The sequence below is a fragment of the Cimex lectularius genome, unplaced genomic scaffold (genome assembly GCF_000648675.2).
Source record: "Cimex lectularius strain Harlan isolate CLEC.00 unplaced genomic scaffold, Clec_2.1 scaffold133, whole genome shotgun sequence".
Classification (NCBI taxonomy): Eukaryota; Metazoa; Arthropoda; class Insecta; order Hemiptera; family Cimicidae; genus Cimex; species Cimex lectularius.
In genome coordinates, this window is record NW_019394230.1 from 1,206,924 (window position 1) to 1,229,567 (window position 22,644).

General features: G+C 36.5%; 1 protein-coding gene and 1 non-coding gene across 3 annotated transcripts in view; both read right to left on the reverse strand.

The window, feature by feature from the left end:
* Positions 1-1,745: 1,745 nt before the first annotated feature.
* On the reverse strand, positions 1,746-1,818 carry Trnad-auc. Its single transcript has one exon. It is a non-coding gene; the product is annotated as a tRNA-Asp (tRNA).
* Positions 1,819-2,684: 866 nt separating this feature from the next.
* Positions 2,685-22,644, reverse strand: part of LOC106663540 (roundabout homolog 2-like) — a 187,611-nt gene continuing 167,651 nt past the window's right edge. Inside the window, exons 3-19 of one of the 2 annotated variants that reach the window (XM_024230387.1) lie at positions 14,569-14,716; positions 14,359-14,489; positions 10,243-10,509; positions 9,908-10,185; positions 8,249-8,450; positions 7,828-8,141; positions 7,544-7,774; positions 6,885-7,107; positions 6,398-6,823; positions 6,048-6,334; positions 5,904-5,985; positions 3,728-3,864; positions 3,522-3,671; positions 3,295-3,470; positions 3,136-3,239; positions 2,867-3,081; positions 2,685-2,809 (exon numbers count right to left, since the gene is read on the reverse strand). In XM_024230387.1, the coding sequence (XP_024086155.1) occupies positions 2,912-3,081; positions 3,136-3,239; positions 3,295-3,470; positions 3,522-3,671; positions 3,728-3,864; positions 5,904-5,985; positions 6,048-6,334; positions 6,398-6,823; positions 6,885-7,107; positions 7,544-7,774; positions 7,828-8,141; positions 8,249-8,450; positions 9,908-10,185; positions 10,243-10,509; positions 14,359-14,489; positions 14,569-14,716 (3,326 nt within the window). In that variant the 3' untranslated portion in view covers positions 2,685-2,809; positions 2,867-2,911. Of the gene's footprint in view, positions 2,810-2,866; positions 3,082-3,135; positions 3,240-3,294; positions 3,471-3,521; positions 3,672-3,727; positions 3,865-5,903; positions 5,986-6,047; positions 6,335-6,385; positions 6,824-6,884; positions 7,108-7,543; positions 7,775-7,827; positions 8,142-8,248; positions 8,451-9,907; positions 10,186-10,242; positions 10,510-14,358; positions 14,490-14,568; positions 14,717-22,644 lie in introns of both variants that reach the window. The other variant, XM_024230386.1, reaches the window with a different exon arrangement.

Genomic DNA, 22,644 nt, shown 5'->3' on the forward strand with positions numbered 1-22,644 from the left:
TCAATCCAAGTTTACAAATTTATTACATTTTTATCATAATATATCTATTCTTAATATAAATGTATTATGCAGTCCATGAGTAAGTTTGAAGCATAACTAAGCACCAATTTTGTAACCTTTTTTTGTGTTAAGAGGGAAACATTTTTAATGTTTTCAAGTCTTACTCATGCACATTTTTTTAAAATTAATCCTCTGGGGCTTCTGCTCTACACAATTCCAGCACTACAAATGTTCATGAAAATTGTAAAAAATATATTGCTTTGTCTTATTACAACAGGGCCCCAAAAGGCTTCTTTTTTGTTTAAAAAACGTGATATTTTAAATTTTTTCTCGCTAGAGACTATTATTTCTAAAAAATCTAAAGAATACATTTTTAACAATCACTATTTTTTAATCTTAATTTGTTTAAACCAACGGTTGAAAAGTTTTTAACATTATTTTCTAAATGAATCCAATAAATTCTTTTTTTTAGTATATTCTCTTAACAAAGAAGTTTGTATCTTTAAAAGAAAAAACACGCATGAGCAATTTCATGTTTTATACTCTTTTTAGCGTATATTTGCAAATTCTCTTTTCTCTTTAAAAATACAACAGCTTCCTTGTCTCCATAAATAAAAAAAAGTTCAATCGGGGGGGCTTTTTTTAAACAAATTGCAGGTCTTTTAAGGACACTTTATCCTACAGTCTTATATACAAAATCCAATGTCTTGTACAATTTAAAATATCCTATTTAATAATATAACTTCTAATGAATTTGTTTCTAATACTTGAATTTTCTTTAATGAAAATGAAAAGAAAAACATAGATAATTAGGCCTGACACTCTTTCAATATATAAATATTTGTTTTTTAATATTTTATTTCTCAGACTTAACATACGCCATAAATCCTATTAATTATAATGGCTACAAAAATAAACCAACTATATTGGTTTGACTTCTCAAAAAGGTTACCATCTCTAAAAAAAATCCTACTTTCACACAATTATCAAAACACAATATGGCACGATTAATGCATAAGTCACATTTTCATACTTTTATGTTCATATTGTACTCTAAAATTAACCTTCGAGAGGTCGTGCTGGTGGTGGACGAAAGGTTTATTAATTCAGATTCATAATTTCAACAAGAATCTAACAATAGACGATTGTTGAATCCCAAAAAATATTGTACATAATGTTCATTTTGCTATGATTTTTTTAAATAAATGTCATGTTCAATTTATCATTGGGTTTTGTTTATTTTGTGAAATGGAAGAATTATTTTTATGTAAATAAAAACATTTGTTTATCTGTACCATTTGTATCTTATAAATTTTGTATCTTTTCACTATTTTTTTCTTTTCCTAAAAAGAGTTTCTTTTAATTAGGGGGAGTCTAAGAGATACATGGTTTTTATAAAGGTCACATTTTTTCTCCTATGTTTGGGTCTATTTTTTCATTTTCTGGTTATCATCAGACATTTTGTATAACCTACCATAAAAGATAAATTAGATCGGAAATACTAAAACAATGTTATCTATAGTATTAAATGGGTAGATTGTAAAAAAAAATAAAAATAAAAAAATAAAACAGCACTATCATGCCATTTAAAACATACTAATCATAATGCTGACATATAAAATTGAACCAAATAAACATAAAAGAGAAATTTTAGAAATATATATAACTTCACTAGTTTTCGTGGTCCGCTTGACCAATTAATATCTTTCAATTAATTAAGGTTTTTAGTTGAGATAAAAAGTCAGTGTCACAAGTGGGATTCGAACCCACGACCTTCGGCTTGATACGCCGCTACTCTACCACTTGAGCTATCGTGACTTCGATCTGCTCAGACACTAACTTCCCATCTTAACCCAACTTTTTGAATTTTCCCTCCTTTTCGCCATTTTTCAAATGTCGTGTAATCTATTTGATTCTTGGCGAAAAATGAATAGGTTACACATTTGAAAAATGGCAAAAAGGAGGGAAAATTCGAGAGGTGAGGTTGAGATGGGAAGTTAGTGTGCGAGCTGATCGAAGTCACCATAGCTCAAGTGGTAGAGCAGCAGCGTATCTAGCCAAAGGTCATGGGTTCGAATCCCGCTCATGACACTGAGTTTTTTTATCTGAACTAAAAACCTTAATTAATTGAATTATATATAACTACGTTGAACAATAATTCTTTAAACGAAAAAGCAGATAATATTTTTATGGAGTTATTTTTATTACAACTTAATTAAACAACTAAAAATTTAATGACTTGGACTATCACTACTTTAAAGAAACTCTTTTTAAGAGGAGAAAAAATATACATAATAATCTACAGAAATGGAATCAACTACAATAATAAAACATCAATTTTGTTAACAATAACCCTACTGAAATATTAAAAAAAAAAAAAAAAGGGCTGCGCCACCACTTGTATTTTAACGGAGGCGCGACCCTTCGAAGGTTAACAATATAATAAACAAAATTGCTTAATTAAGACAGGCAGTCGTTACTTAAAATGTAATTATTGCCTTAAGTGATTAAAGTTTATTTGTATATGTATAATTAATTGTATATGTAACTAGACGTTTTGTATTTTTAAGCCCTTAATATTAAATTTGTCTTTTTATACATGCTAATTATGTTGAAAAAGCATTCTTTGACTGTTCAAGTTTCTGTTGCATTATTTTCAATAAAACTTTAATCTTTTTTCTGTTTTTTTGTTTTTAGTATTAATTTAATAAGGAAGACTCAGTCATCCTGAAAAATGTTAAAATCGAAAGTCATCCTTTGAAGCATGTAAATTGTGATATTTCTTCATATTACTGAAATCACTTTTTTCCTATAAAAGAAAAACAATTAAGAAGAGGCAACAAAAAATTTACAGTTAGAATATTACCACATCAGAATCAGCGCTTCATACAAAACGCTGATTAAGTATTTCTCATGGTCGGTGGTGGGGCTGTGAGCAGGATTCGTACAGGCAAGATGATTCGCTGCAAGAACAGCATATGTCGCTAGTGTAGCTACTGCTGCAGTCCTCGTCACAGCATTCTCTAACTGAACAGTCGCTGTAGTCTCCTCCTCCGCATTCTTGTGTCCGTTGTTGATTTGCTATTTAAAAAAAAAATTATCTTCTACAAATAAACACACAAAACATGTGTTTACCTAAATGTCTATTTATTGGGCTATGATGGTTTGGCTGAATAATATCAAGTATGGCGCAATTATCCCTGTATTCATGTCTCGGCCTGTAGTTGTCACGGTTCAGCCTATATAACAAATTAATTTATTCTATGTTTACAGTTTTTAATGTTTATTCATTACTTGGAAATTTGTTGCTCATATAAAAGTGAAGTGTTTTCATCAGGACGTTCATTCCTGGAATCGCTTCTCTGCCCATGTCTGAGAGATTTAGAGCTTGGTCCATAGCTGCCTTTTGATGTTCTTGTGCTTGTCGACCTCTCACCTGATGATTCCCTTCTATGATTTCTCTCACCGACCTATAATTATATAAATCAGATTTCACCGTGGTTCAATGTTTACAGGCATACTTGGATAGAATGTTGCGACGCTGTGTGGTGAGGGATGTTGTTGTGCCATGTCGGTGTGTAGCTGTAGGTGCTTTCGCTCCTTGGTGGACCCCGAGGAAGTTCATAGAGGCTTTCTCGTGACATATTACTCCTACGAACACCCTTCGGACTCTAAACAAAACAAAATTTTTTTTTTCTAATATGATTGGTCTTTTAAGGACGCTTACTTGGCAATTCACTCTTGGCGATATACGGTGGTCTGAGACATCTGAACTCGGGTGCATGTATTCACCCCAACTAGGATCCTCCATATTTTTATCATTGTAGATATGCTGTTGGCTCCTTATTCTAAAATGGTTTCCATCTAAAAAAATTTAAAAAAACATACTGGTGACAAATCCTAGAGATAACAAACTGCCGTTTTTTTATTATTGTTGTATTTATGCTTCGGTGTGCTTGGAATTCTAATGGTTTACAAATTACTTTATCTGTTGTATTTTTGAATGATTTGTTTGAGTTTGTGGCACAGATATTTTTTGAATTTTTATTTTACACTTGTGAGTGAAACAAGTTTGCTTCGTGTGAATGGGATCCCTAAAAATATCATAACACACTTATTTCAACCGTCGTTCCAATCGTATTTGTTATATATTTAAGTCATGTGAAGTTATTGTTCGAGCAAAGGACCCATTGGTGGATTCCCTCACAAAGAGATGGGGACGGGTTCAAGGATAGAAAGTTAAAAAGTAAAGGGAATCCATCGTCCGATTCCTGACTAACTATTGAATCCTTTTTACTGCCCCCTGTAACTTTGCCCGAAGACTACAGCTTCGACCCGGAGGATGAGGTGAGTTACCCAACAGCTGAATTTGATTTATTTTCCTTTTATTCATTTTACAACGGTTGTTGCACCAAGAAATGAGTAAATATTTCTTGAAAATTGCTGTGCATGTGACTGAGCATACTGGGCTGCAAATCTTGCCCATAGCATAACCTCGGCATTGGTTCCGAGAAGTATACCAGATTGGTTCAAATCATATTTGTCTGATCGTTCGCATCACGGTCTACAGCAGAGAACAGGACGTTCTTCTGAAATTTTATTTGCGCATCAACGGTTGTTGCACCAAGAAATGAGTAAATGTTTCTTGAAATATTCTGGGCATGTGACTGAGCATACCGGGCTGAAAATCTTGCCCATACCATAACCTTGGCATTGGCTCCGAGAAATATGCATGATTGGTTCAAATCATATTTGTCTGATCGTTCGCATCACGATCTACAGCAGAAAACAGGACCTTCTTCTGAAATTTTATTTGCACATCAACTGTTGTTGCTCAAAGAAGTTAGTAAAAGTTTCTTGAAATATTCTGGGCATGTGACTGAGCATACTGGGCTGAAAATCTTGCCCATAGCATAACCTCGGCATTGGTTCCGAGAAGTATACCAGATTGGTTCAAATCATATTTGTCTGATCATTTGCATCACGGTCTACAGCAGAGAACAGGATGTTCTTCTGAAATTTTATTTGCGCATCAACGGTTGTTGCTCAAAGAAGTGAGTAAAAGTTTCTTGAAATATTCTGGGCATGTGACTGAGCATACTGGGCTGAAAATCTTTCCCATACCATAACCTCGGCATTGGCTCCGAGAAATATGCATGATTGGTTCAAATCATATTTGTCTGATCGTTCGCATCACGATCTACAGCAGAGAACAGGACGTTCTTCTGAAATTTTATTTGCACTTCAACTGTTGTTGCACCAAGAAATGAGTAAATGTTTCTTGAAATATTCTAGGCATGTAACTGAACATACTGGGCTGCAAATCTTGCTCATAGCATAACCTCGGCATTGGTTCCGAGAAATATGCATGATTGGTTCAAATCATATTTGTCTGATCGTTCGCATCACGGTCTATAGCAGAGAACAGGACGTTCTTCTGATATTTTATTTGCGCATCAACGGTTGTTGCACCAAGAAATGAGTAAATGTTTCTTGAAATTTTCTAGGCATGTGACTGAACATACTGGGCTGCAAATCTTGCCCATAGCATAACCTCGGCATTGGTTCCGAGAAGTATACCAGATTGGTTCAAATCATATTTGTCTGATCGTTCGCATCACGGTCTACAGCAGAGAACAGGACGTTCTTCTGAAATTTTATTTACACATCAACGGTTGTTTCACCAAGAAATGAGTAAATGTTTCTTGAAATTTTCTGGGCATATGACTGAGCATTACTGGGCTGCAAATCTTGCCCATGGCATAACCTCAGCATTGGCTCCGGTTACTGAGCACGAGTAAGCCAATGGAGCAAAACCACCGACAATAATATTTGAATTGTTTAAATGTAATAATTGAAATATATGTTTTTATTTTATGGCCAACAATTATATATTTACTTACTGGAATATATATTTTGTTGAGTATTATTTGTATTATATTCAACTGATGGCGTACTTTTTGACTCATGCATTTGACCATGGATCTAAAAATAAAATAAAATGTAGTATAATTATAAAATAAACGAAAACTATTTGAACAACACACATTGTTTATTTCAGGGCTGTGCCTCAAAGGGCAATTCTGAGGTCTAGCAAGTAAAGTCGTCGTGGCATAAGGTGTAGGCTGTTCTTTGTTTGCATTGCCCGTAGCATAATACGTAGCTAAATTCTTGGTGTCGACTTCAGCATAATCGGCACATTCCTGGTCTGCTTCAGTCGTGTCTTGGTCCCTGTCAGACTTGCCTTCACTCTGCCAGTCGCGATCCAGCCAGACACCGCCGTCTTTTGGTATCGTTCTCATCAAAGATAGATTGTTCGTGTTCACTACAGGAACTAATTTTAAAAATTAATATCATTAAGAACGGTTAGAAAGCTAATAATTACCGGATAGATGACCTAGTTGTTTGTTGTTGTTTCTTCTTCTTAAATATAGTACAGAAGAACAGGCTAACCCAAGTAAAAGTGCCATCACAACGACAAGAAGAACTAGCCATGTCTCTCCACCCCTGGGTGCTCTTAAGCCTCTCGCATGACCAGGAAAGAGGGTGATGTGCTCAGACCATGGGCCAAGTCCTATTGCTGTAAATGTAGCTACTCGTACTGAATAAGCCCCCTTTGATGTCAAATTATTAAGTAGGATGTTAGTCGTCCCAATGTTTAAGGTCATCTCTGCAAGTATTTTTGTACTATTTCCCTTCACTTGAATCTTGTATCCTTGAAGGATCCCGTTATGGTGCTCTGTCGGTGGCTGAGCCCAACGAACATATGCAGCAGTAGTGTTGACAATTTCTATCTGAACGTTTTGTGGTGGCTCAGTTGGAACTGAAAAAAATTTACATATGAAACAATATCAACCATAAAAATTTTTACTATATAAACATACTGTCTTCTAGTGTTTTGACTATTTTTGAAATAGTTGGGTAGCCCTCGACAGATTTGAAGTAAGGGCTTAGGAAAAACTCGTAGCTCGTGAACTTCTTAAGATTGGTCACGATGTGCTCGCTGTTTTCAGTCTTAGGCACTGTCACCATTTGGAATTTATGAAAGACAGACGTTTTTTCTCTGAATCTAATATAAACACCTTCATAGTAGTCGTCACTAAGTACCTGAGAACCAGAAGATATTATCACTGTTAAAAATGTTATGAAATAGATTTCAATTAATTAAGGTTTTTTTTTAGTTGAGATAAAAAATCAGTGTCGTGAGCGGGATTCGAACCCACGATTTTCGGCTAGATACGCCGCTACTCTTGCCGAAGATCGTGGTTTCGAATCCCGCTCACACTGACTTTTTTATCTCAACTAAAAAATACCTTAATTAATGAAATATATTAATTGGTCAAGCGGACCACGAAAACTAGTGAATTTAATAAGTTATGAACTAGAGCTTGTGGCTAAGCTGTTAATTTTGAAGCTTCATGGATTGTGTATTTGATTGATTTTGTCAGACAAAACCAACAAAATTAGCCAGATCAGTATGACCAAGCATGATTAAGCTAAAGGGTCATTTTTGATGAAACTGCTGATAAATTTTTTTAAGTACCTCCCATTTTGTGTTCACGGAAGTAGAAGAGAGTGCAGTGAGTTCTTTAAAAACTACGATTCTGTTGGCCAAGCGGCTTCTAGCTTCATCCAGTTGATGAGGGGCCATAGCTTCAGCTCCTTCTCGCAAGGTCCTAGCAGGTTCAGAAATTCCACTTGGTATCGACAACCCCTGGCTGTTTTCAGCTCTCACGATGAACATATATCCCGTGTCAGGTTTCAAATCCGATAGCTAAACAAAAATCACTTATCAAACTGTCAGCACATGTAGTAAATATAACATACCGTATATGTATGGCTGATTATGCGATGGGCAGCCATGACCCATCCGGTTTGTAGTTCTGGGCTGAAATACTCCAAAGTGTAGCCGATTAGGGTAGACGTACCGGAGGGAGGGTCCCAGGCGACTGTGAGTGAATTTTGGGATGCGTTCACAACCCTGGGTGTCGACGGTGCTCTTGGGAATGTGCTTGGATCTGGGCTTCTGTGAAGATCTGCACCGGGAGATCGTTCAACTGTGAGATAACTCGACCACCGGCTCACACCCGACTCGGATGATCCAGTGCAAGTATACTCTCCAGTATCAGATATGTCTAATTCTAAGAAAATACAATTTCATTAATACAAAGGAAGATTTGAAAAGAGTAATTCCTGTCATAAATTTGAATATAAAATTGTTCCAAATGATTTTCTATTTTTAACTTACCATCTATTCTTATAGTCCCTGAGGGTAAAATTGTGACGCGATCCCCGTCTTCCAGTTCAGCCCCGTCTTTGTACCAGACCACTTTCGCCGGTGGGTTGGCAAGAACTTGACATGGCAACGTAGCAAACGACTGCAAAGGCAAAGTTTGGTTTGTCGGCCCGATTTCGATTATTGGAGGAGGTTTGTCATTCACCGATGTCACCTAATAACGAACACCATGTCAGTCAATCAAATTATGCATGTGATAAAACGTAAAGATACAATATGAACACATTCCCTTCGTCGGCTCTTTTCACCTCAAAGAAGCCGACGCCTTATACAAAAATGTCTTTTCTATACCGACTTCCTTCCCCACCCCTTCAAAATCCAACGTATATAAACACAAAATAGCAAAATCTCACTGGCACGACACGCAAGAATGGCACAATTACACAGAAAACAAACACTTTGAGTGAGTAGAAATACTTTGATTGAATACAAAAAATTTTTTTTTTTGCATTGTATAAATTCACTTTTTTCCTCATTCTACATGTATTTGTTAAATGTACACAATGTTTGTAAATCCCAGACCCTGAAGATGATCTCAATAAAGATCGAAACGTTGGCACGATAAAGAAATTTTTTTTCTGAAACCTACATCACACCAGACCGCATCTCACGATTTCTGAATAATAAGTAAATAATTTGAATCCGTTCACCACACAAATTTCAGTTAAGTTAGAATCTCAACAGACTGGCTTCTAAAATTTTGTTGGAGAGCACCAAATACAATTTCGGAAAATGTACAATTTCGGAAACTCATTTCATCGTTAGACAAAATAAGAATATACCCCAGAATTTGACGGATTATCCGATATCGTAATGCTGAAGAACCTTCCAAAAGCCTTCGGTTCTTAGTCTACTAATATAATATCAAGTTCTTCTTGGGCTATTTCGCTGGAAAAGGAAAAAAAAAGTATTTATTTAAAAACAGAAGAATCCTGCACAAAACCAGGCTAGCTATATGCTTATTAATCTCTTGAGCATACTAAGTTATGTTTTTGACAAAAGGATTCAGCATCGTCTCTCTACGCTGGAAACCATACTGCTTAAGGACAAGTCTCATTTACGTGCCAAAGTTCTTGTTTTAATTAAGTTGAAGCGAATTAAGTTGACCTCGGTCCGCTTCGCTTCTACTTAATTGTAGGTCGATATAAACATAAACAATAATTCTTTTTTTTTTTAAATTAATTTTTACGAGGATTTTAAATCACATTAACCAACTCTTATAGTCAGTACTTGAAATAAAAATAAACATTTTATTTATGGCCAAAAGACAGAAAATAAAAAAAATATATCAAAATTTCAAATCCATTTTTTAGCAGAATAATATGTAGATAGATAGTTAAGTAGATAGATAAATAGATAATAGAGATTTATAGAAAGGGAGAGAGAGTGAGAGACAAGGAAAGAGACACAGACAGACAGACAGACGTTAATAACTTTTAAAACAATTAGTAGTTTAATTTATCACTTTAATGAGAACGTAGTTAATGCTTTAATGCGTCTGCTTCTGAAATTTTCAACCACAGGAGGCGGAATTGATAATGTTCCGTGCTGAATTTTGCCACTGGCGTAATAATTCAGAGGAAAACAAGGTTCGTCCATTAGCGACATTACCTGAAGGTATGCCCTTGCAGTCGTCGAGCCAGCCACGCTCAAAGCCGTACATAAGTAAAGTCCTGCATCCTCCCTGGCGACACCTTTCACGTTAAGCTGGCCCTTAGGGCTGACCCAGTATCGGCCGTATTCATCCCTCGGGAACATGAGGTTGGGATCCCCTTCGCGCAGCCAGTAAATCGAAGGCGGTGGGCTTCCTCGGGCGACGCATTCGAATTTGGCGACACCGCCCAAAGGGACGGCTTCGTCTTCGGGCTTGACGAGGAACACGGGTGCGGCTGAAATAAATTAAACAATACAAAAAAGTTCGAATTAAAATTTTGTTTTTACTTTACAGTGGACGGTGAGGATCGCCTTGGCGGATGCCTTGCCAACTGGATTGTCCGCTTCGCAGAAATATGCACCCTCATCGTCCGGATGCACCCTCTCAATCTTCAAACTGAGTTCTTCCGTGACCTCCGACCTTCCAGGAGGGATTTTACCCTCTTCCCTTTTCCACTGGACCTTGGGGGGCGGGTCTCCGCTCACCTCGCACTTCAGCTCGACAGTGGATTCAGCAACGGCTGTTATATCCTTTGGGGCCTTCGTGAAATAAGGCTTAACTGAAAAAACACAAAAATTAAAAAACACTGTAGCTAATAATGATTTATTCGCAGAAAATTAAAATTAAATTCATAGATTAAATATTGGAAACACTGACAATGTCTCCCAGACGTCTGTGGTGTGATGTCCCTGTAGTTTGATCATTAACGATGATTGTGGTCTGCCAATCTTCGTCGGAAAATAACAGGACATTCTTTCTACAAACTTATAAAATTGCGGACTAAAGGGCAGACCCACAGACACATCGCTGATGAGGGCGAGAAGCAGAAACGCGCCTGACAGACAACAGCAAGGGCAGACCATAGTGATTAGAAACTACTAAACTACATATTCAAAATTGCCTAACCCCCCTTTAAAAATTTCCTTGTTTATTAAACAGTATTAGTACGAATAACTATAAAGTTCCATTTGGCCTACCGATGGATCTTAAGACACAAGACATAGAATCAGATGTATAGTCCCACTGCCATGTGTCATCACACCACTTACAATTCCATAAGCTTGTACAACTATTTTTCAAGAAAATATCTTGCAAATTGAGAGATCTATTTCAATCTGAACTAATAATACAAAACTATCATGACAGATGGTGGTGGATCATGTCACCTCAAAGGTCTGAATTGCAGCATATGCCCAACAACTCGACCGGGCCTCAGTACAAGCAGGGAGAGGAAGCATTTTTTTGTAAGAAACTATCATCAAATATCATTGTAATCATATTTCAAAAACGAACCCTTCTGAGGTGTATGAATTCATGTTAGAAGGTGATAGGAGAAGAGTGGGTTATGGTGAAGAAACTCCCTAGTCAGCGTTTAAAAGGATACATATAAAACGGAAAAACGATTAGTAATAAACGATAAATCCTCTTTTTCGTTCGTCATCAGTAAGACAGGCGAAATTCGGCTCTGATTTATTTGTAAAAGGTATAATCAATAATGGTCGAAACGAACTGAAGGGAATCGAAGTCCCCAGGGTCCTTCCCGGCGATAAATCCCCTCTCGTCGCTTCCCGGGTTAATCGAGCTTGCAAAAATATATTTTTCCTTTACGAGATGTTTCTACTTCATAGCTTCGTTTACTATATCGACGTACAAGTTTCCTGACAACTAGGAAAAGCCGTTTCACACGGACAACCAATAATTCTTACATAAAAAGTAATCTCACATGCAATTTTACTGTGGGACTAGCATGCAGCAATTCTGTAGCGAATAAAAATCCGCAATAATGCCAATTATAATATTTATGCCCTTCACTTCTTAAATAATCACAAAGGCTAATTGTGTGTACTTTTCCTGTTTATAGTAAACGAATAAACAGGGAGGTTATATTAAACCTGTGCCCATATTGATTACAAGTTACTTTGTACATTTGTATCATGTTCAAATTAATCGGATCAACAGACACAAAGAAGTCTTTTGCAAAAACGACACCAGTTTCGTAAATATCGGTTGCCATATCTTTTTGCAAGTATAGTCCTTATACATCTATGTTTTTCAAGTTCAATTGAAGCATTTTTGCTATGCCAAATTGCCAATAATGTAAGAAATCCATACGCCTCCCATGCCCACTGGGCACTTGGGAGCTGAATATTTATTCAATCTTTGGCGCTTCGGGAGAACGTTTTTTATGACTTCCTTCCTATGTCTCGGATCATAGTACACCTCTTAAAAGTTTCATATTCTGTTGCCGAAGCCAAACCGAGGGTACACCTATAGTTAGAAAAATTTCTGGTGGTAAAGTGTTTATTTCCACGTTTCTCTCAATGCCGACAGTTGCATTTTCCCTCTGCTAAACCATTCAACCATTGTCCATCCTAAAGCCTGGTGCGCTCCACCACCGGTCTAAATGATAGCTTTGTCTGTTTGGTGACCAAAGACCAGCCAGCGCCCAGCAAGGTGGACTACTGTGCTAACTGCATGAAGGAGATGATAATATTAATAAGGATACTAGAACAGGGGTTTGGTGTTCTACTGCAGTCTGTTGGCTTATTTTACTTTTCCTAATTCTTTAGTACCCTCAATTGAATCAATCGTTCTATTAAGAAGTAGAAGATATTAAGAAGACTGTCATTGCTACAGTTCTTTTTCTTGGGTATTCTCGGTGCTCCAGGTTGTCTTGTGTCAGGTTATATCAGTGGTTGCGTATTCAAAGATATAATGAGTGGCAATTTCTACCTCGACATTACACAGCCGACAAATGGGATCATCATTAAAATAATGATTAAAATATTAATACAGCCAAGTTGTGCAACTGTTTTGTCGGTCACCAGTGACCAGACCTGAAACACTCCACTGATTTTACCTTGTCTAAACGTAGCAATGTACCAGTTTTGGTGAACATATTTTAATCGTGTTTTTACTATGTCTGGAGGTCTTCTACTTTTCATTTTGTTTAGTGTGGACCCTTTCTGAGATGGAGTCTATTACTGATCTTGTTAAGCCAAATGTAAGTTCTGTTCTATTTATGGCGTTACCGATCCTCCTCAGGCCAGTTTTTCTGCTATTATTCAGAAGTCTTTCGTATGTTATGTTTTTCCAGATTTTGCAAATTTTAGGCGTAAAATTTTCATGGCTAATGCTTTTATGGCTGTTTCGCTGTCTAATCATTTGAAGATTTTTTGTCAATGTGTGTTTTAAGATTTTTATTGCACAAGAATGTACAATATATAATTTAGCTAGCAGGATTCTAATAAATTTGAACGCTATCTGGTAAGGCTTGCACAGAATATACCTGACGCAAATCATGGTTTAGTTTAGGTGGCATCTGTATACAGTATAAAAGTTTGTAAGTATATAGGATGTTGCAGGTATGCAGATGAGAGCTGTGAGGCTGGCACTCTCAACACGACACGCAAAGATGGCACAATTACACAGAAGACAAACACTTTGAGCACTGAAGATGATCTCAATAAAAGATCGAAACGTTGGCACGATAAAGAAAATGTTTTTCTGTAACCTACATCACACCCGACCGCATCTCACGATATCTGAAAAACAATCTATGGAATGAATAATTGAAGTCAGAGTAAACAACTACTGCAGGCATTCCAAATTGATGTTATCAAGTATGAAAGACTGTAAATTAAGAAGATTAGTGGTTGTAGATCAGCCTTTCGGAGAGCCATGTTGGTTTGGACTTTCGAATGATTATTTCTTTGAATTTTGACGAGATTAAAAGCAACAAATTTTCAAAAGTATATAACTTTGAATAGTGACATTTTTTATCTCACCTAAAAACCTTAATTAATTGAATGATATTAATTGGTCTAGCGGACCACGAAAAATAGTGAATTTAATGAATTAAAATGAAGTATACTTCATTAAAGCTCTCCGTAGCCATTTAATTTGTCGCCGAGAATCAAATAGATTACACGACATTTGAAAAATGGCAAAAGGGAGGGAAAATTCAAAAAGGTGGGGTTGAGATGGGAAGTTAGCGCCCGAGCGGATCGAGGTCACGATAGCTCAAGTGGTAGAGTAGCGGCGTATCAAGCCGAAGGTCGTGGGTTCGAATCCCGCTCGTGACACTGACTTTTTTATCTCAACTAAAAACCTTAATTAATTGTAAGATATTAATTGGTCAAGCGGACCACGAAAAATAGTGAATACTTTGAATAGTGATTGGTCTCTTTTTGATTTGCAAAGCTTGTCTCCAATTTTAAAGACTGGAATAATAATTGTGTATTTAGGGCACTCAGGTTACGGTCTAAAAATTAGAGATTAGTTGAAAAGTGTAGATTAGATTGAGATTAAGCCTGCGGATGCAATTGTAAATGCTAAATTATACATATTTGAAAGATTACGAATATATTAAAATAGTCTATTCATTTATATACATAAGAAAACGAACCGTGGACGGTGAGACTGGCTAAAGGAGATTCCTTCATCCCAACAATGTTCTGGACGATGCACTGATACTTTCCTTCGTCATTCGGTTTGACCTGCGTTATTTTCAGATTTCCACCGTCGACCACCTTCACTCTGAAAAATAAACAAAGCAAATTTTAAGTATTTGGGGATGTTTCTGGCAAACGAATTGGCTCTGGTGACAGATGTTCACCTGTCGTCCAAGTCGATGACTTCCCCGTCCTTTTTCCAGAGTAAGGACGGCTCAGGGTTCCCCTTGGGAGGACCGCATTCCAAGACCGCTTCCTCCCCCGCGGCTACCTTCAGGTCCGAAGGAACTGTGCGAAATTCATCACGTAGAACTGAAAAAAATAATATGAAAACTTAAATTGTTAAAAATGAAATGCATGAATAGTGGACCTATTTGAAGGAAGTTAAATCTAATACTCATTAAAAGATGAAGTGGCATCATTCCCCAAAAAAAACGTAGTATCTAAGTATGTATAACCATAGAACAACGGTTCATGTGGAGAAGACATAAAAGCAAACTTTTACTTAAGGCTAAGGAACTACTAAACATTGGACAAAGATGGGGCCCACGATGACGTATTGGCTATATGCCACAACGGACAGACCAGACGTCACTAGCTTGAAAAAAATCCTAAGAAGAACAACAAAAGTTGTAAAGTCTAAAACGATTAGATAGTCCTACCATGACAGGGGTAGTGCATACTTATCAATAGAAAACTATGGAGACCCATGCAGGAAATAAAACCAGATCTAAAGAGGAGCAGATTTTTTCTTCTTCAAATAATTGAAATAAATGTGAAAGCTATAATGTAACTGACTACATGAGAAAAAAAAACAATTTCGCAGACCCTTCCATAGACGTAGCCATAGACAACAGAGAACTTTGGAAGGCAGTCAAGAGGGCCTATTTATGTAATCCATATGGCTCAATGATAAAACAGTGCATAGGTGTAGAGGTAAAAAATTCCTAGCAAAAATCGTAGGACTGGTTCCAATTATTTCCAATTGAGGTTGATGCAATTCAATGGTAATAATTCAGAAATCGTGAGATGCGGTCTGGTGGATGTAGGTTTCAGAAAAACATTTTCTTTGTCATGCCAACGTTTCGATCTTTATTGAGATCATCTTCAGGGCTCTAAGTGTTTGTCTTCTGTGTAATTGTGCCATTCTTGCGTGTCGTGTGGGCACTATCAACACATCACACCATACCGCCCAAAACACAAGCACATAGTAAACTTATGATGAAACAACCCTCACTAAGACTGGCAAAAGAACTGCTGCAATTGGAGAAGGCCAAACTCAGAGGAGTGGTAGGACTAGTAACCTGTCACTGGCATCTGAGAAAACATCTTCACAACATGGGTATACAGCGATGATCCCATTTGCAGATTATGTAATGATGAAGAGGAAACAGCCACTCATATCATCTTTGAATGCGAAGCAACAGCTCAATGGAGATTTAACCTAACTTACGGAAAAAACATAAGGAATCAAATTGCAGCAGCGACAGTTAATGACCTGATACTTCTAAGAAGAAGGATTGAGTCTATTGCACTGAACTAAGGAACTAGGAAGGTACAATATGCCAAAAGGCTGCAGTGGCTGGGGAGTGCAAACCCAGCTTCCTAGTATCCTTCTTCACCATACGATACCATACCATAAGGGTCACCACCTGACAAATAGGCTAGGTTTATCAGTCCCACAGTTCGTTTTGATATAATATTTATTGAAAGGGTCCTACGCAACGTCATAGAGGAGATGTCTGTTGAGGAAGACAATGCACTGTTCTACGCCAAATTTCATTACGAATATGGTACATCGCTCATTAAAAGAGATAACAAGCCGTCGAATGTAGATGTGAAAGAAAACATCAAAAAAATTAATAAATGAGAAAATTTAGTTAGAAATGATACTGATACTTTATTTTCCTTTATGAACCCTCCGGAGACTTATTATTCTCAAGTGCGCATTGGCAAATGTTGGATTTGGCGTAGTAGTATTGCGATTTTATATATAGGGCATAATATTATTGTGCGAAGGGCTATTGAAAAATCGATAATCGCATCAACCTTCTCGGAAATATCAAGAAGCTTTTTTAAGGTGCCGGGGTGGGACTGAGGTACTGATACGCCCTGAAAAGAGCTTATCATTATGGCCGTTCCTAAACATCTTCAGATAGCGACCTCCTTTCGTTAAAAGATGTTCTTTTTATCTCGCCTCACGTATTTTCCCTCAGAAGAAATTTGGTGATTTTTATATATGTTTATAGCTTTATATTATAACTATTATTATTATATATAAAGCTAATGATAAAAAGGGTTGTTTTTTTATTGTCAGCTGGCAGGGATGATAATATTTTTAGAAGAATCGTCCGGGTTAATAAGGTAGAAAGAAAATGGTATAAAAGTGTCGTCAGCACATTCCGCTCCGGGCCGTAATTCAGACGGAATTGCCCTTTCACGGCATATTCGACAGTATTGCCTTATCCATAAGTATATGCGCACATATGGTTATAATGTTTTTCTCTTCAATCGGGCCGGCGCGATATGAACGAAAATCATCGTGGAAAATTGCAAAAACACCGGTTTTGATCGTCTTGTCGAACGGGTTTTGTGCAACCGAAGGATCAATATCGATCATTTCCGCTCTGTATAATATCTACTGGACCTAAAAATTTTTTTTCATTCTCTCATCATGAATTTGAACACAGCTCTAAAACTCTTTCGGCCTGTTAAAAACGGTGGCGCAACAAACGTCTGTATTATGAAAACTTTCATCTCTGCATACGTTCCATAAATTATAAATATATCTAAAAGAAAGTCGACGCTAATATTAACATATTATAATTAATAAGGTTTTTAGTTGAGATAAAAAAGTCAATGGCACGAGCGGGATTCGAACCCACGATCTTCGGCTTGATACGCCGCTGCTTTACCACTTGAGCTATCGTGTCCTCGATCCACTCGGACACTAACTTCCACTGAAAGGCAAAAAGGAGGGAAAATTCAAAAGGTGGGGTTGAGATGGGAAGTTAGTGTCCGAGTGGATCGAGGTCATGATAGCTCGTAAGTCCAAAAAGTAGTAAACTGTTTAAAACTAAAGTGAAATCACAGCGTTATTGTCGTATTTCTTTTTTTTTAAAGGTAAAATTACATTATAAAATTTCTTAGGTAAATTAAGAGTTAAGTACTTTACTTGTTAATAAAATAATCTTGTGTTTGTACAGAGCAACTCAATTTAGCTTTATTTCATTCCCCGACGCTGGCAAAAAGGAGAGAAAATTCAAAAAGGTGGGGTTTGAGATGGGAAGTTAGTGCCCGAGTGGATCGAAATCACAATAGCTCGATACGTAACGCCTTGTTGACATAGAATGAAATAAAAGATCTTTAATTTTCAAATTTTGAAATAATCTTGAATTATGATAAAATTCATTAGAGTTATGGAATTTTATATGGAACGCCGGGCAACAACTGGAAAAAAATTGCCCTGACTGATCCAATCATAAAATATAACTTTTGTTTTCTATAAAAATTCGCATTTATTTCGAATGTTAGAGGTGCTTAAAATTAATTAAATGTTTTTTTTTATTTGCAAAAACATGCCTGTTGGCCTACATTACCGAAGCATCTTTTGGTTTTTGTATTTTTTAATGGCAGTAGGGTTTTACGAATAATTATTATTTATAATACAACTGTTTTTTTATAAATTTGTTTTGAAAGCTTTTTCCGGCTTTCATTTGTGCACAAAAGTCGAAAGCACTTTTACGTGTACATCAAAGCTAGACAAAGCGAACCTGAAGGCGTAACCGGGACGGGTACCGTCGAACCATTTTCACCCATTTTTCCCCAGTTGCTCACCTTGAATCCCTAAAAGTGGCCGAAAAAACGGGAAGAAGAAGAAAGAAAAGAAACTGCTTCCGAGAGGAGTCTGTTTATCTCCTTGGAGATAATAATTTAATACGGATCCGAATCTGAATGTTAAAAAAGGCTGCCGCCCCTGCCGAAAAGCGCCTCATTGTTAAAATTCAAACGCACACCAGTTTTCTAATTTCCGATCATACGAGAGTTTCGAGTGCAAACGATTTTCTTCTTTTCTGTGTCTTGTAAGTTCTGTATCTTAAAAATGGGGGGTTAAAAGTAAAAAAGCGATCAATTATTGTAGTAGTGTGAAATATAATTGTCTAGAACACTTAAGTTTAAGGGTTTTTATAAGACCCTAAAGTGCGTGTCTTTCAAACCTTGTATCAGACCATGAGTAGGATTCCGACCTTCGTTGTCCTGTTATGCTGTTTCTTCTTTTTCCTAGCAATACAGGCTTGTATCTGTTGCTCCGAGTCCATTATGAAATACCTTCGAAATCTGCATTGTCCAATCAGCAGTACGACTAAAATTCCGACAATTACTCGACCATAACTTAAGCTTAAATCATTAAAAACCATCAAAAAGTAGATGAAGCAGTATAAAACGTCAAAACAACTTTACAGTAGAGGTTATTTAAAAGTACAGTAAGGACTTACAAACGTACAAGTAGACGACAACCAATAAATATACCCCTTTAAATCAGGCAATTAATCGCTTCCAAACGACGAGCTGGAGCCAAATGGCACCGTACGAGGTACCCTTCAAACCGTCAACTTCTTAATAAACTGACGACTAAATTAAGAATTGAACTTTCCAAACTAAGGGCTGAACGATTCAGGAGATACATAACTAATCGAATGACTGAAGATAAATCACTTTGGGCAGCAACTCAACACATCCTTTCCTACCGTAATACATCCCTTCTACTTCTCAATGACGACGGATCATGGGCCAAGCGAAACTAAGAAAAAGCCAGCACCTTTCAAAACCTTTCTGCCGTCATCCTGACATTGTAATTATACCAAAAACATAGAAAAGGAACTAGTCAAACCACTACCCACTTCCCCGAAAACTTTTCATCTTTCAGAAATCGAGCACATCGTCGAAAACCTTCCCAAAAAGAAAGCTTCAGGTATTTCCATGTTATCAGCAACGAAATACTTCACTACTTCCCGAAAACAGCAATCCTATTACTAACATACCATAATGCTGTCCTAAGAACTACCAACTTTCTTTTACAATGGAAAGAAAATAAAAAGAGTTATTTGCCTTTAATGCCGCCTGGCTCTTCAAGAAAATTCATTATTGATTTATATAAGCTCAAATCTGCACATGGATGTACATATATTCACCCACAGAGTTCAGCAGACCCTCTGCAATTCAGCTATTGTAATTTACTGTAAATTACCAGCAGGTCTCGAAAATCACCACCTCGGTTTGAGCAGTTGATCTTATCTGCTCCGGGGACTCTCAACGCCTAGGTCATTTCAACCCTCGACGCATCACTTCCTAAATACATTCACACTCCCAGTCACCCTTAAATACATTACAATTAATTAAGGTTTTTAGTTGAGATGAAAAAAAGTTAATGGCACGAGAGGGATTCGAACCCACGACCTTCGGCTTGATACGCCGCTGCTCTACCACCTGAGCTATCGTGACCTCGATCCACTCGGACATCAACACCCCATCTCAACCCCACCTTATGAGTTTTCCCTCCTTTTGCCATTTTTATGATTAACTTTTTTTCATCTCAACTAAAATCCTTAATTAATTGTAAAGTATTAATTGGTCAAGCGGACCACGAAAATAGTGAACTTAAATACATTGTTACTTATTTACATACCATTCACTCAGTCAAGGTAGTGGAGTACTCTATGTTCCTCCAGGCTCTATCATCCTCTACACGAATTATATAACTAATCTAATTGAGGGTCGAAGGTTAATCAATTCCACACATTCAGAATAAATATTTTCACTCTCAGCACATGCTATGGACAAAAAACAGTCATTACTATTCAATAAACCAACCGTATTTTCTCGGATCATGGGACCCAGATACTCGCTGCCGTGCTCAAGAAGGATTCTCATATCTGGTGTTCATTACTCTCGACATGGACCAAAGGAATTCAACCTTCAATTATGTGTAATGGCGAAACCTTTCATGCCGGACATATATGCAGTTTGGGCCGAAAAGTAAGTCGAAGTAGTGTCCACCTCGCACGGCCTATTCTTAATCGGGCGAGGATAACACTTCTTCTACGAACCATTCTAACGAGGGTATCTATCGACAGTGCTTTGGATATCCGAGGTCTTTCCTGCCGGTACTGCCAACAACACTGCCATTTTGTTTAAATCTTGTAAGTATTTTTAGTGTCAGGGGGTCAAACACGACTGGTCAAGTCCGGGGTTGGGACGAACGTCCTTTGAGTAGATCTGTAAATTATCTTGACCCTAATATTGATTTATATATGCAAACAATAATAAAATTATGTACCATTAAGATTACATTGTTGCAGAGGTTTTCATTAACTTAATGAGATGTTTCCCCAGTTTTGATTACACCCTTAAAATATCTTCCCCATTCTCCATGACTATATTATTTCCTTCATTCATAAACTTTCGTTCATGTAATTTTCCTTGCGTGAAAAATTTAATTACAGTGTCTTTTTAAATAAAAAATTAATTAAGGTTATCTAATTTACAAATAAAAAACCAATTATAAATTATTTATATACTCATCCAATCAACAGTCTTTTCAGAAAATATGAATCATGATTTATTAAAACATCATTAAAATTGTTTGTCCATTTCTAAGTAATTTTTTTTTAAACTTTTCAACAAAAATGTAAAGAAATATTTTTGTACAAAAGAAAAGTGGGAGTTCATTCGTGTTTTTTATTTTATAGCAATGAAACTATTTTGTTGAGAAAATTTCTCCAATACCAGGTTTCAGTAAGGCAACGGAAATTGCATAAAAAATATATATAAGTTTATATCCCTGGGTAGTGGTACAAGGAAATCCAATTGTCCCATTGCGATATTGACAATGTTACAAAATTGACTTATCCCAATCACTGCGGTTATCAACTTCGTTTTCCTTTCTACATCTTTCCTATTGATTTAAATATCTGTCATGCTTCCTATTTGCCTATTATTTATACATAGTCAACTTTATACAATTTTTATATACAAAGGTTTTATATCAGTTTTTTATTTATCGTGAACATATGCGCACGTATTTACTTGTTGAACCTTTACTATTTAATAAAAAGTAAAATAATTCCATCATCTTGCATATTCTGATGACTTAGTCATTCTTGCCACCTGTCCCTAATCTTTAAAAAAGACGAATTTAAAATTGTTTCAAATCCAATCTGATGATACGATTTTTAGGAAGGGTGCAGGGGGGCAAAAAGGTAAAAATGGTATTAGCAAAAAAATAGAGGTTTCAACAAATATGTGTACCCGGATACGAGTCACCCCCAAGGCTCTCATTTAAAAAAACACATTTTTAGGTCAGAATTACAACATCTAAACAGGGCATTAACATATCATAAACCGCGGATCTTTGAAAATAGTAAAATCTTGTTCCACTCAAAGTTTAATTTTTTCAGAGCGGTGATTCAAGCGATGATCGAGTATGAAGGTCAAGTCTGGTGTGGTACCCGTTTTGATGAGATTTACCGCTTCTTCATTAAAAAACTTCTTAGACCACCAGGGACACCATCCTCTTTCATATAACTTGAAACCAACTCGGAACCATACATGTTTGAACATTGCAACTTCCTAACAACTATCTGCTAAGAATTTTGTCACACCCAGAGGAAACATATAAACTTGAGATTTATAACATAAAAAATACTTAAGACTAACTAATATCCCTAGTACAATAATTCAGAATACAAATCCAACATACAGGGTGTCCCAGTTCCTTCTGACTAAACTCAGGGAATCGATTCTACTCTTCATTTGGAGCAAAAACTGCCCAGGAGAAAATTTACGGACAGTTCTCTTTTTTGAAGATATTCGTCAATTTAGGTTTTTTCAACTTTTCACTACCTTACCACATAAAAACGCTTACAACCTTCAAAATGATGAGACTACAACAAATCTAATTACACCATTTGAAAGAACGCTAAATTTGCTGTAAGATACTTCTATTTGCTATAATATGAAGGATATAAAATGTTAGCCAATATCAGTTGTAGCAAGTCAAAATTACAAAATTTTAAATTTTGGTCATGACTGCACGTTCTACTGAAGTTACAAAAAAATACCTACAACTCTCTCAACTCTACTAGAACGTTATTTAAAAACCTGGATATATCAACGTAAAGCATATTAGATGAAGAAGTTTTTGTAAAATTTGACAAGTTGTAGGTATTTTTTTGTAACCT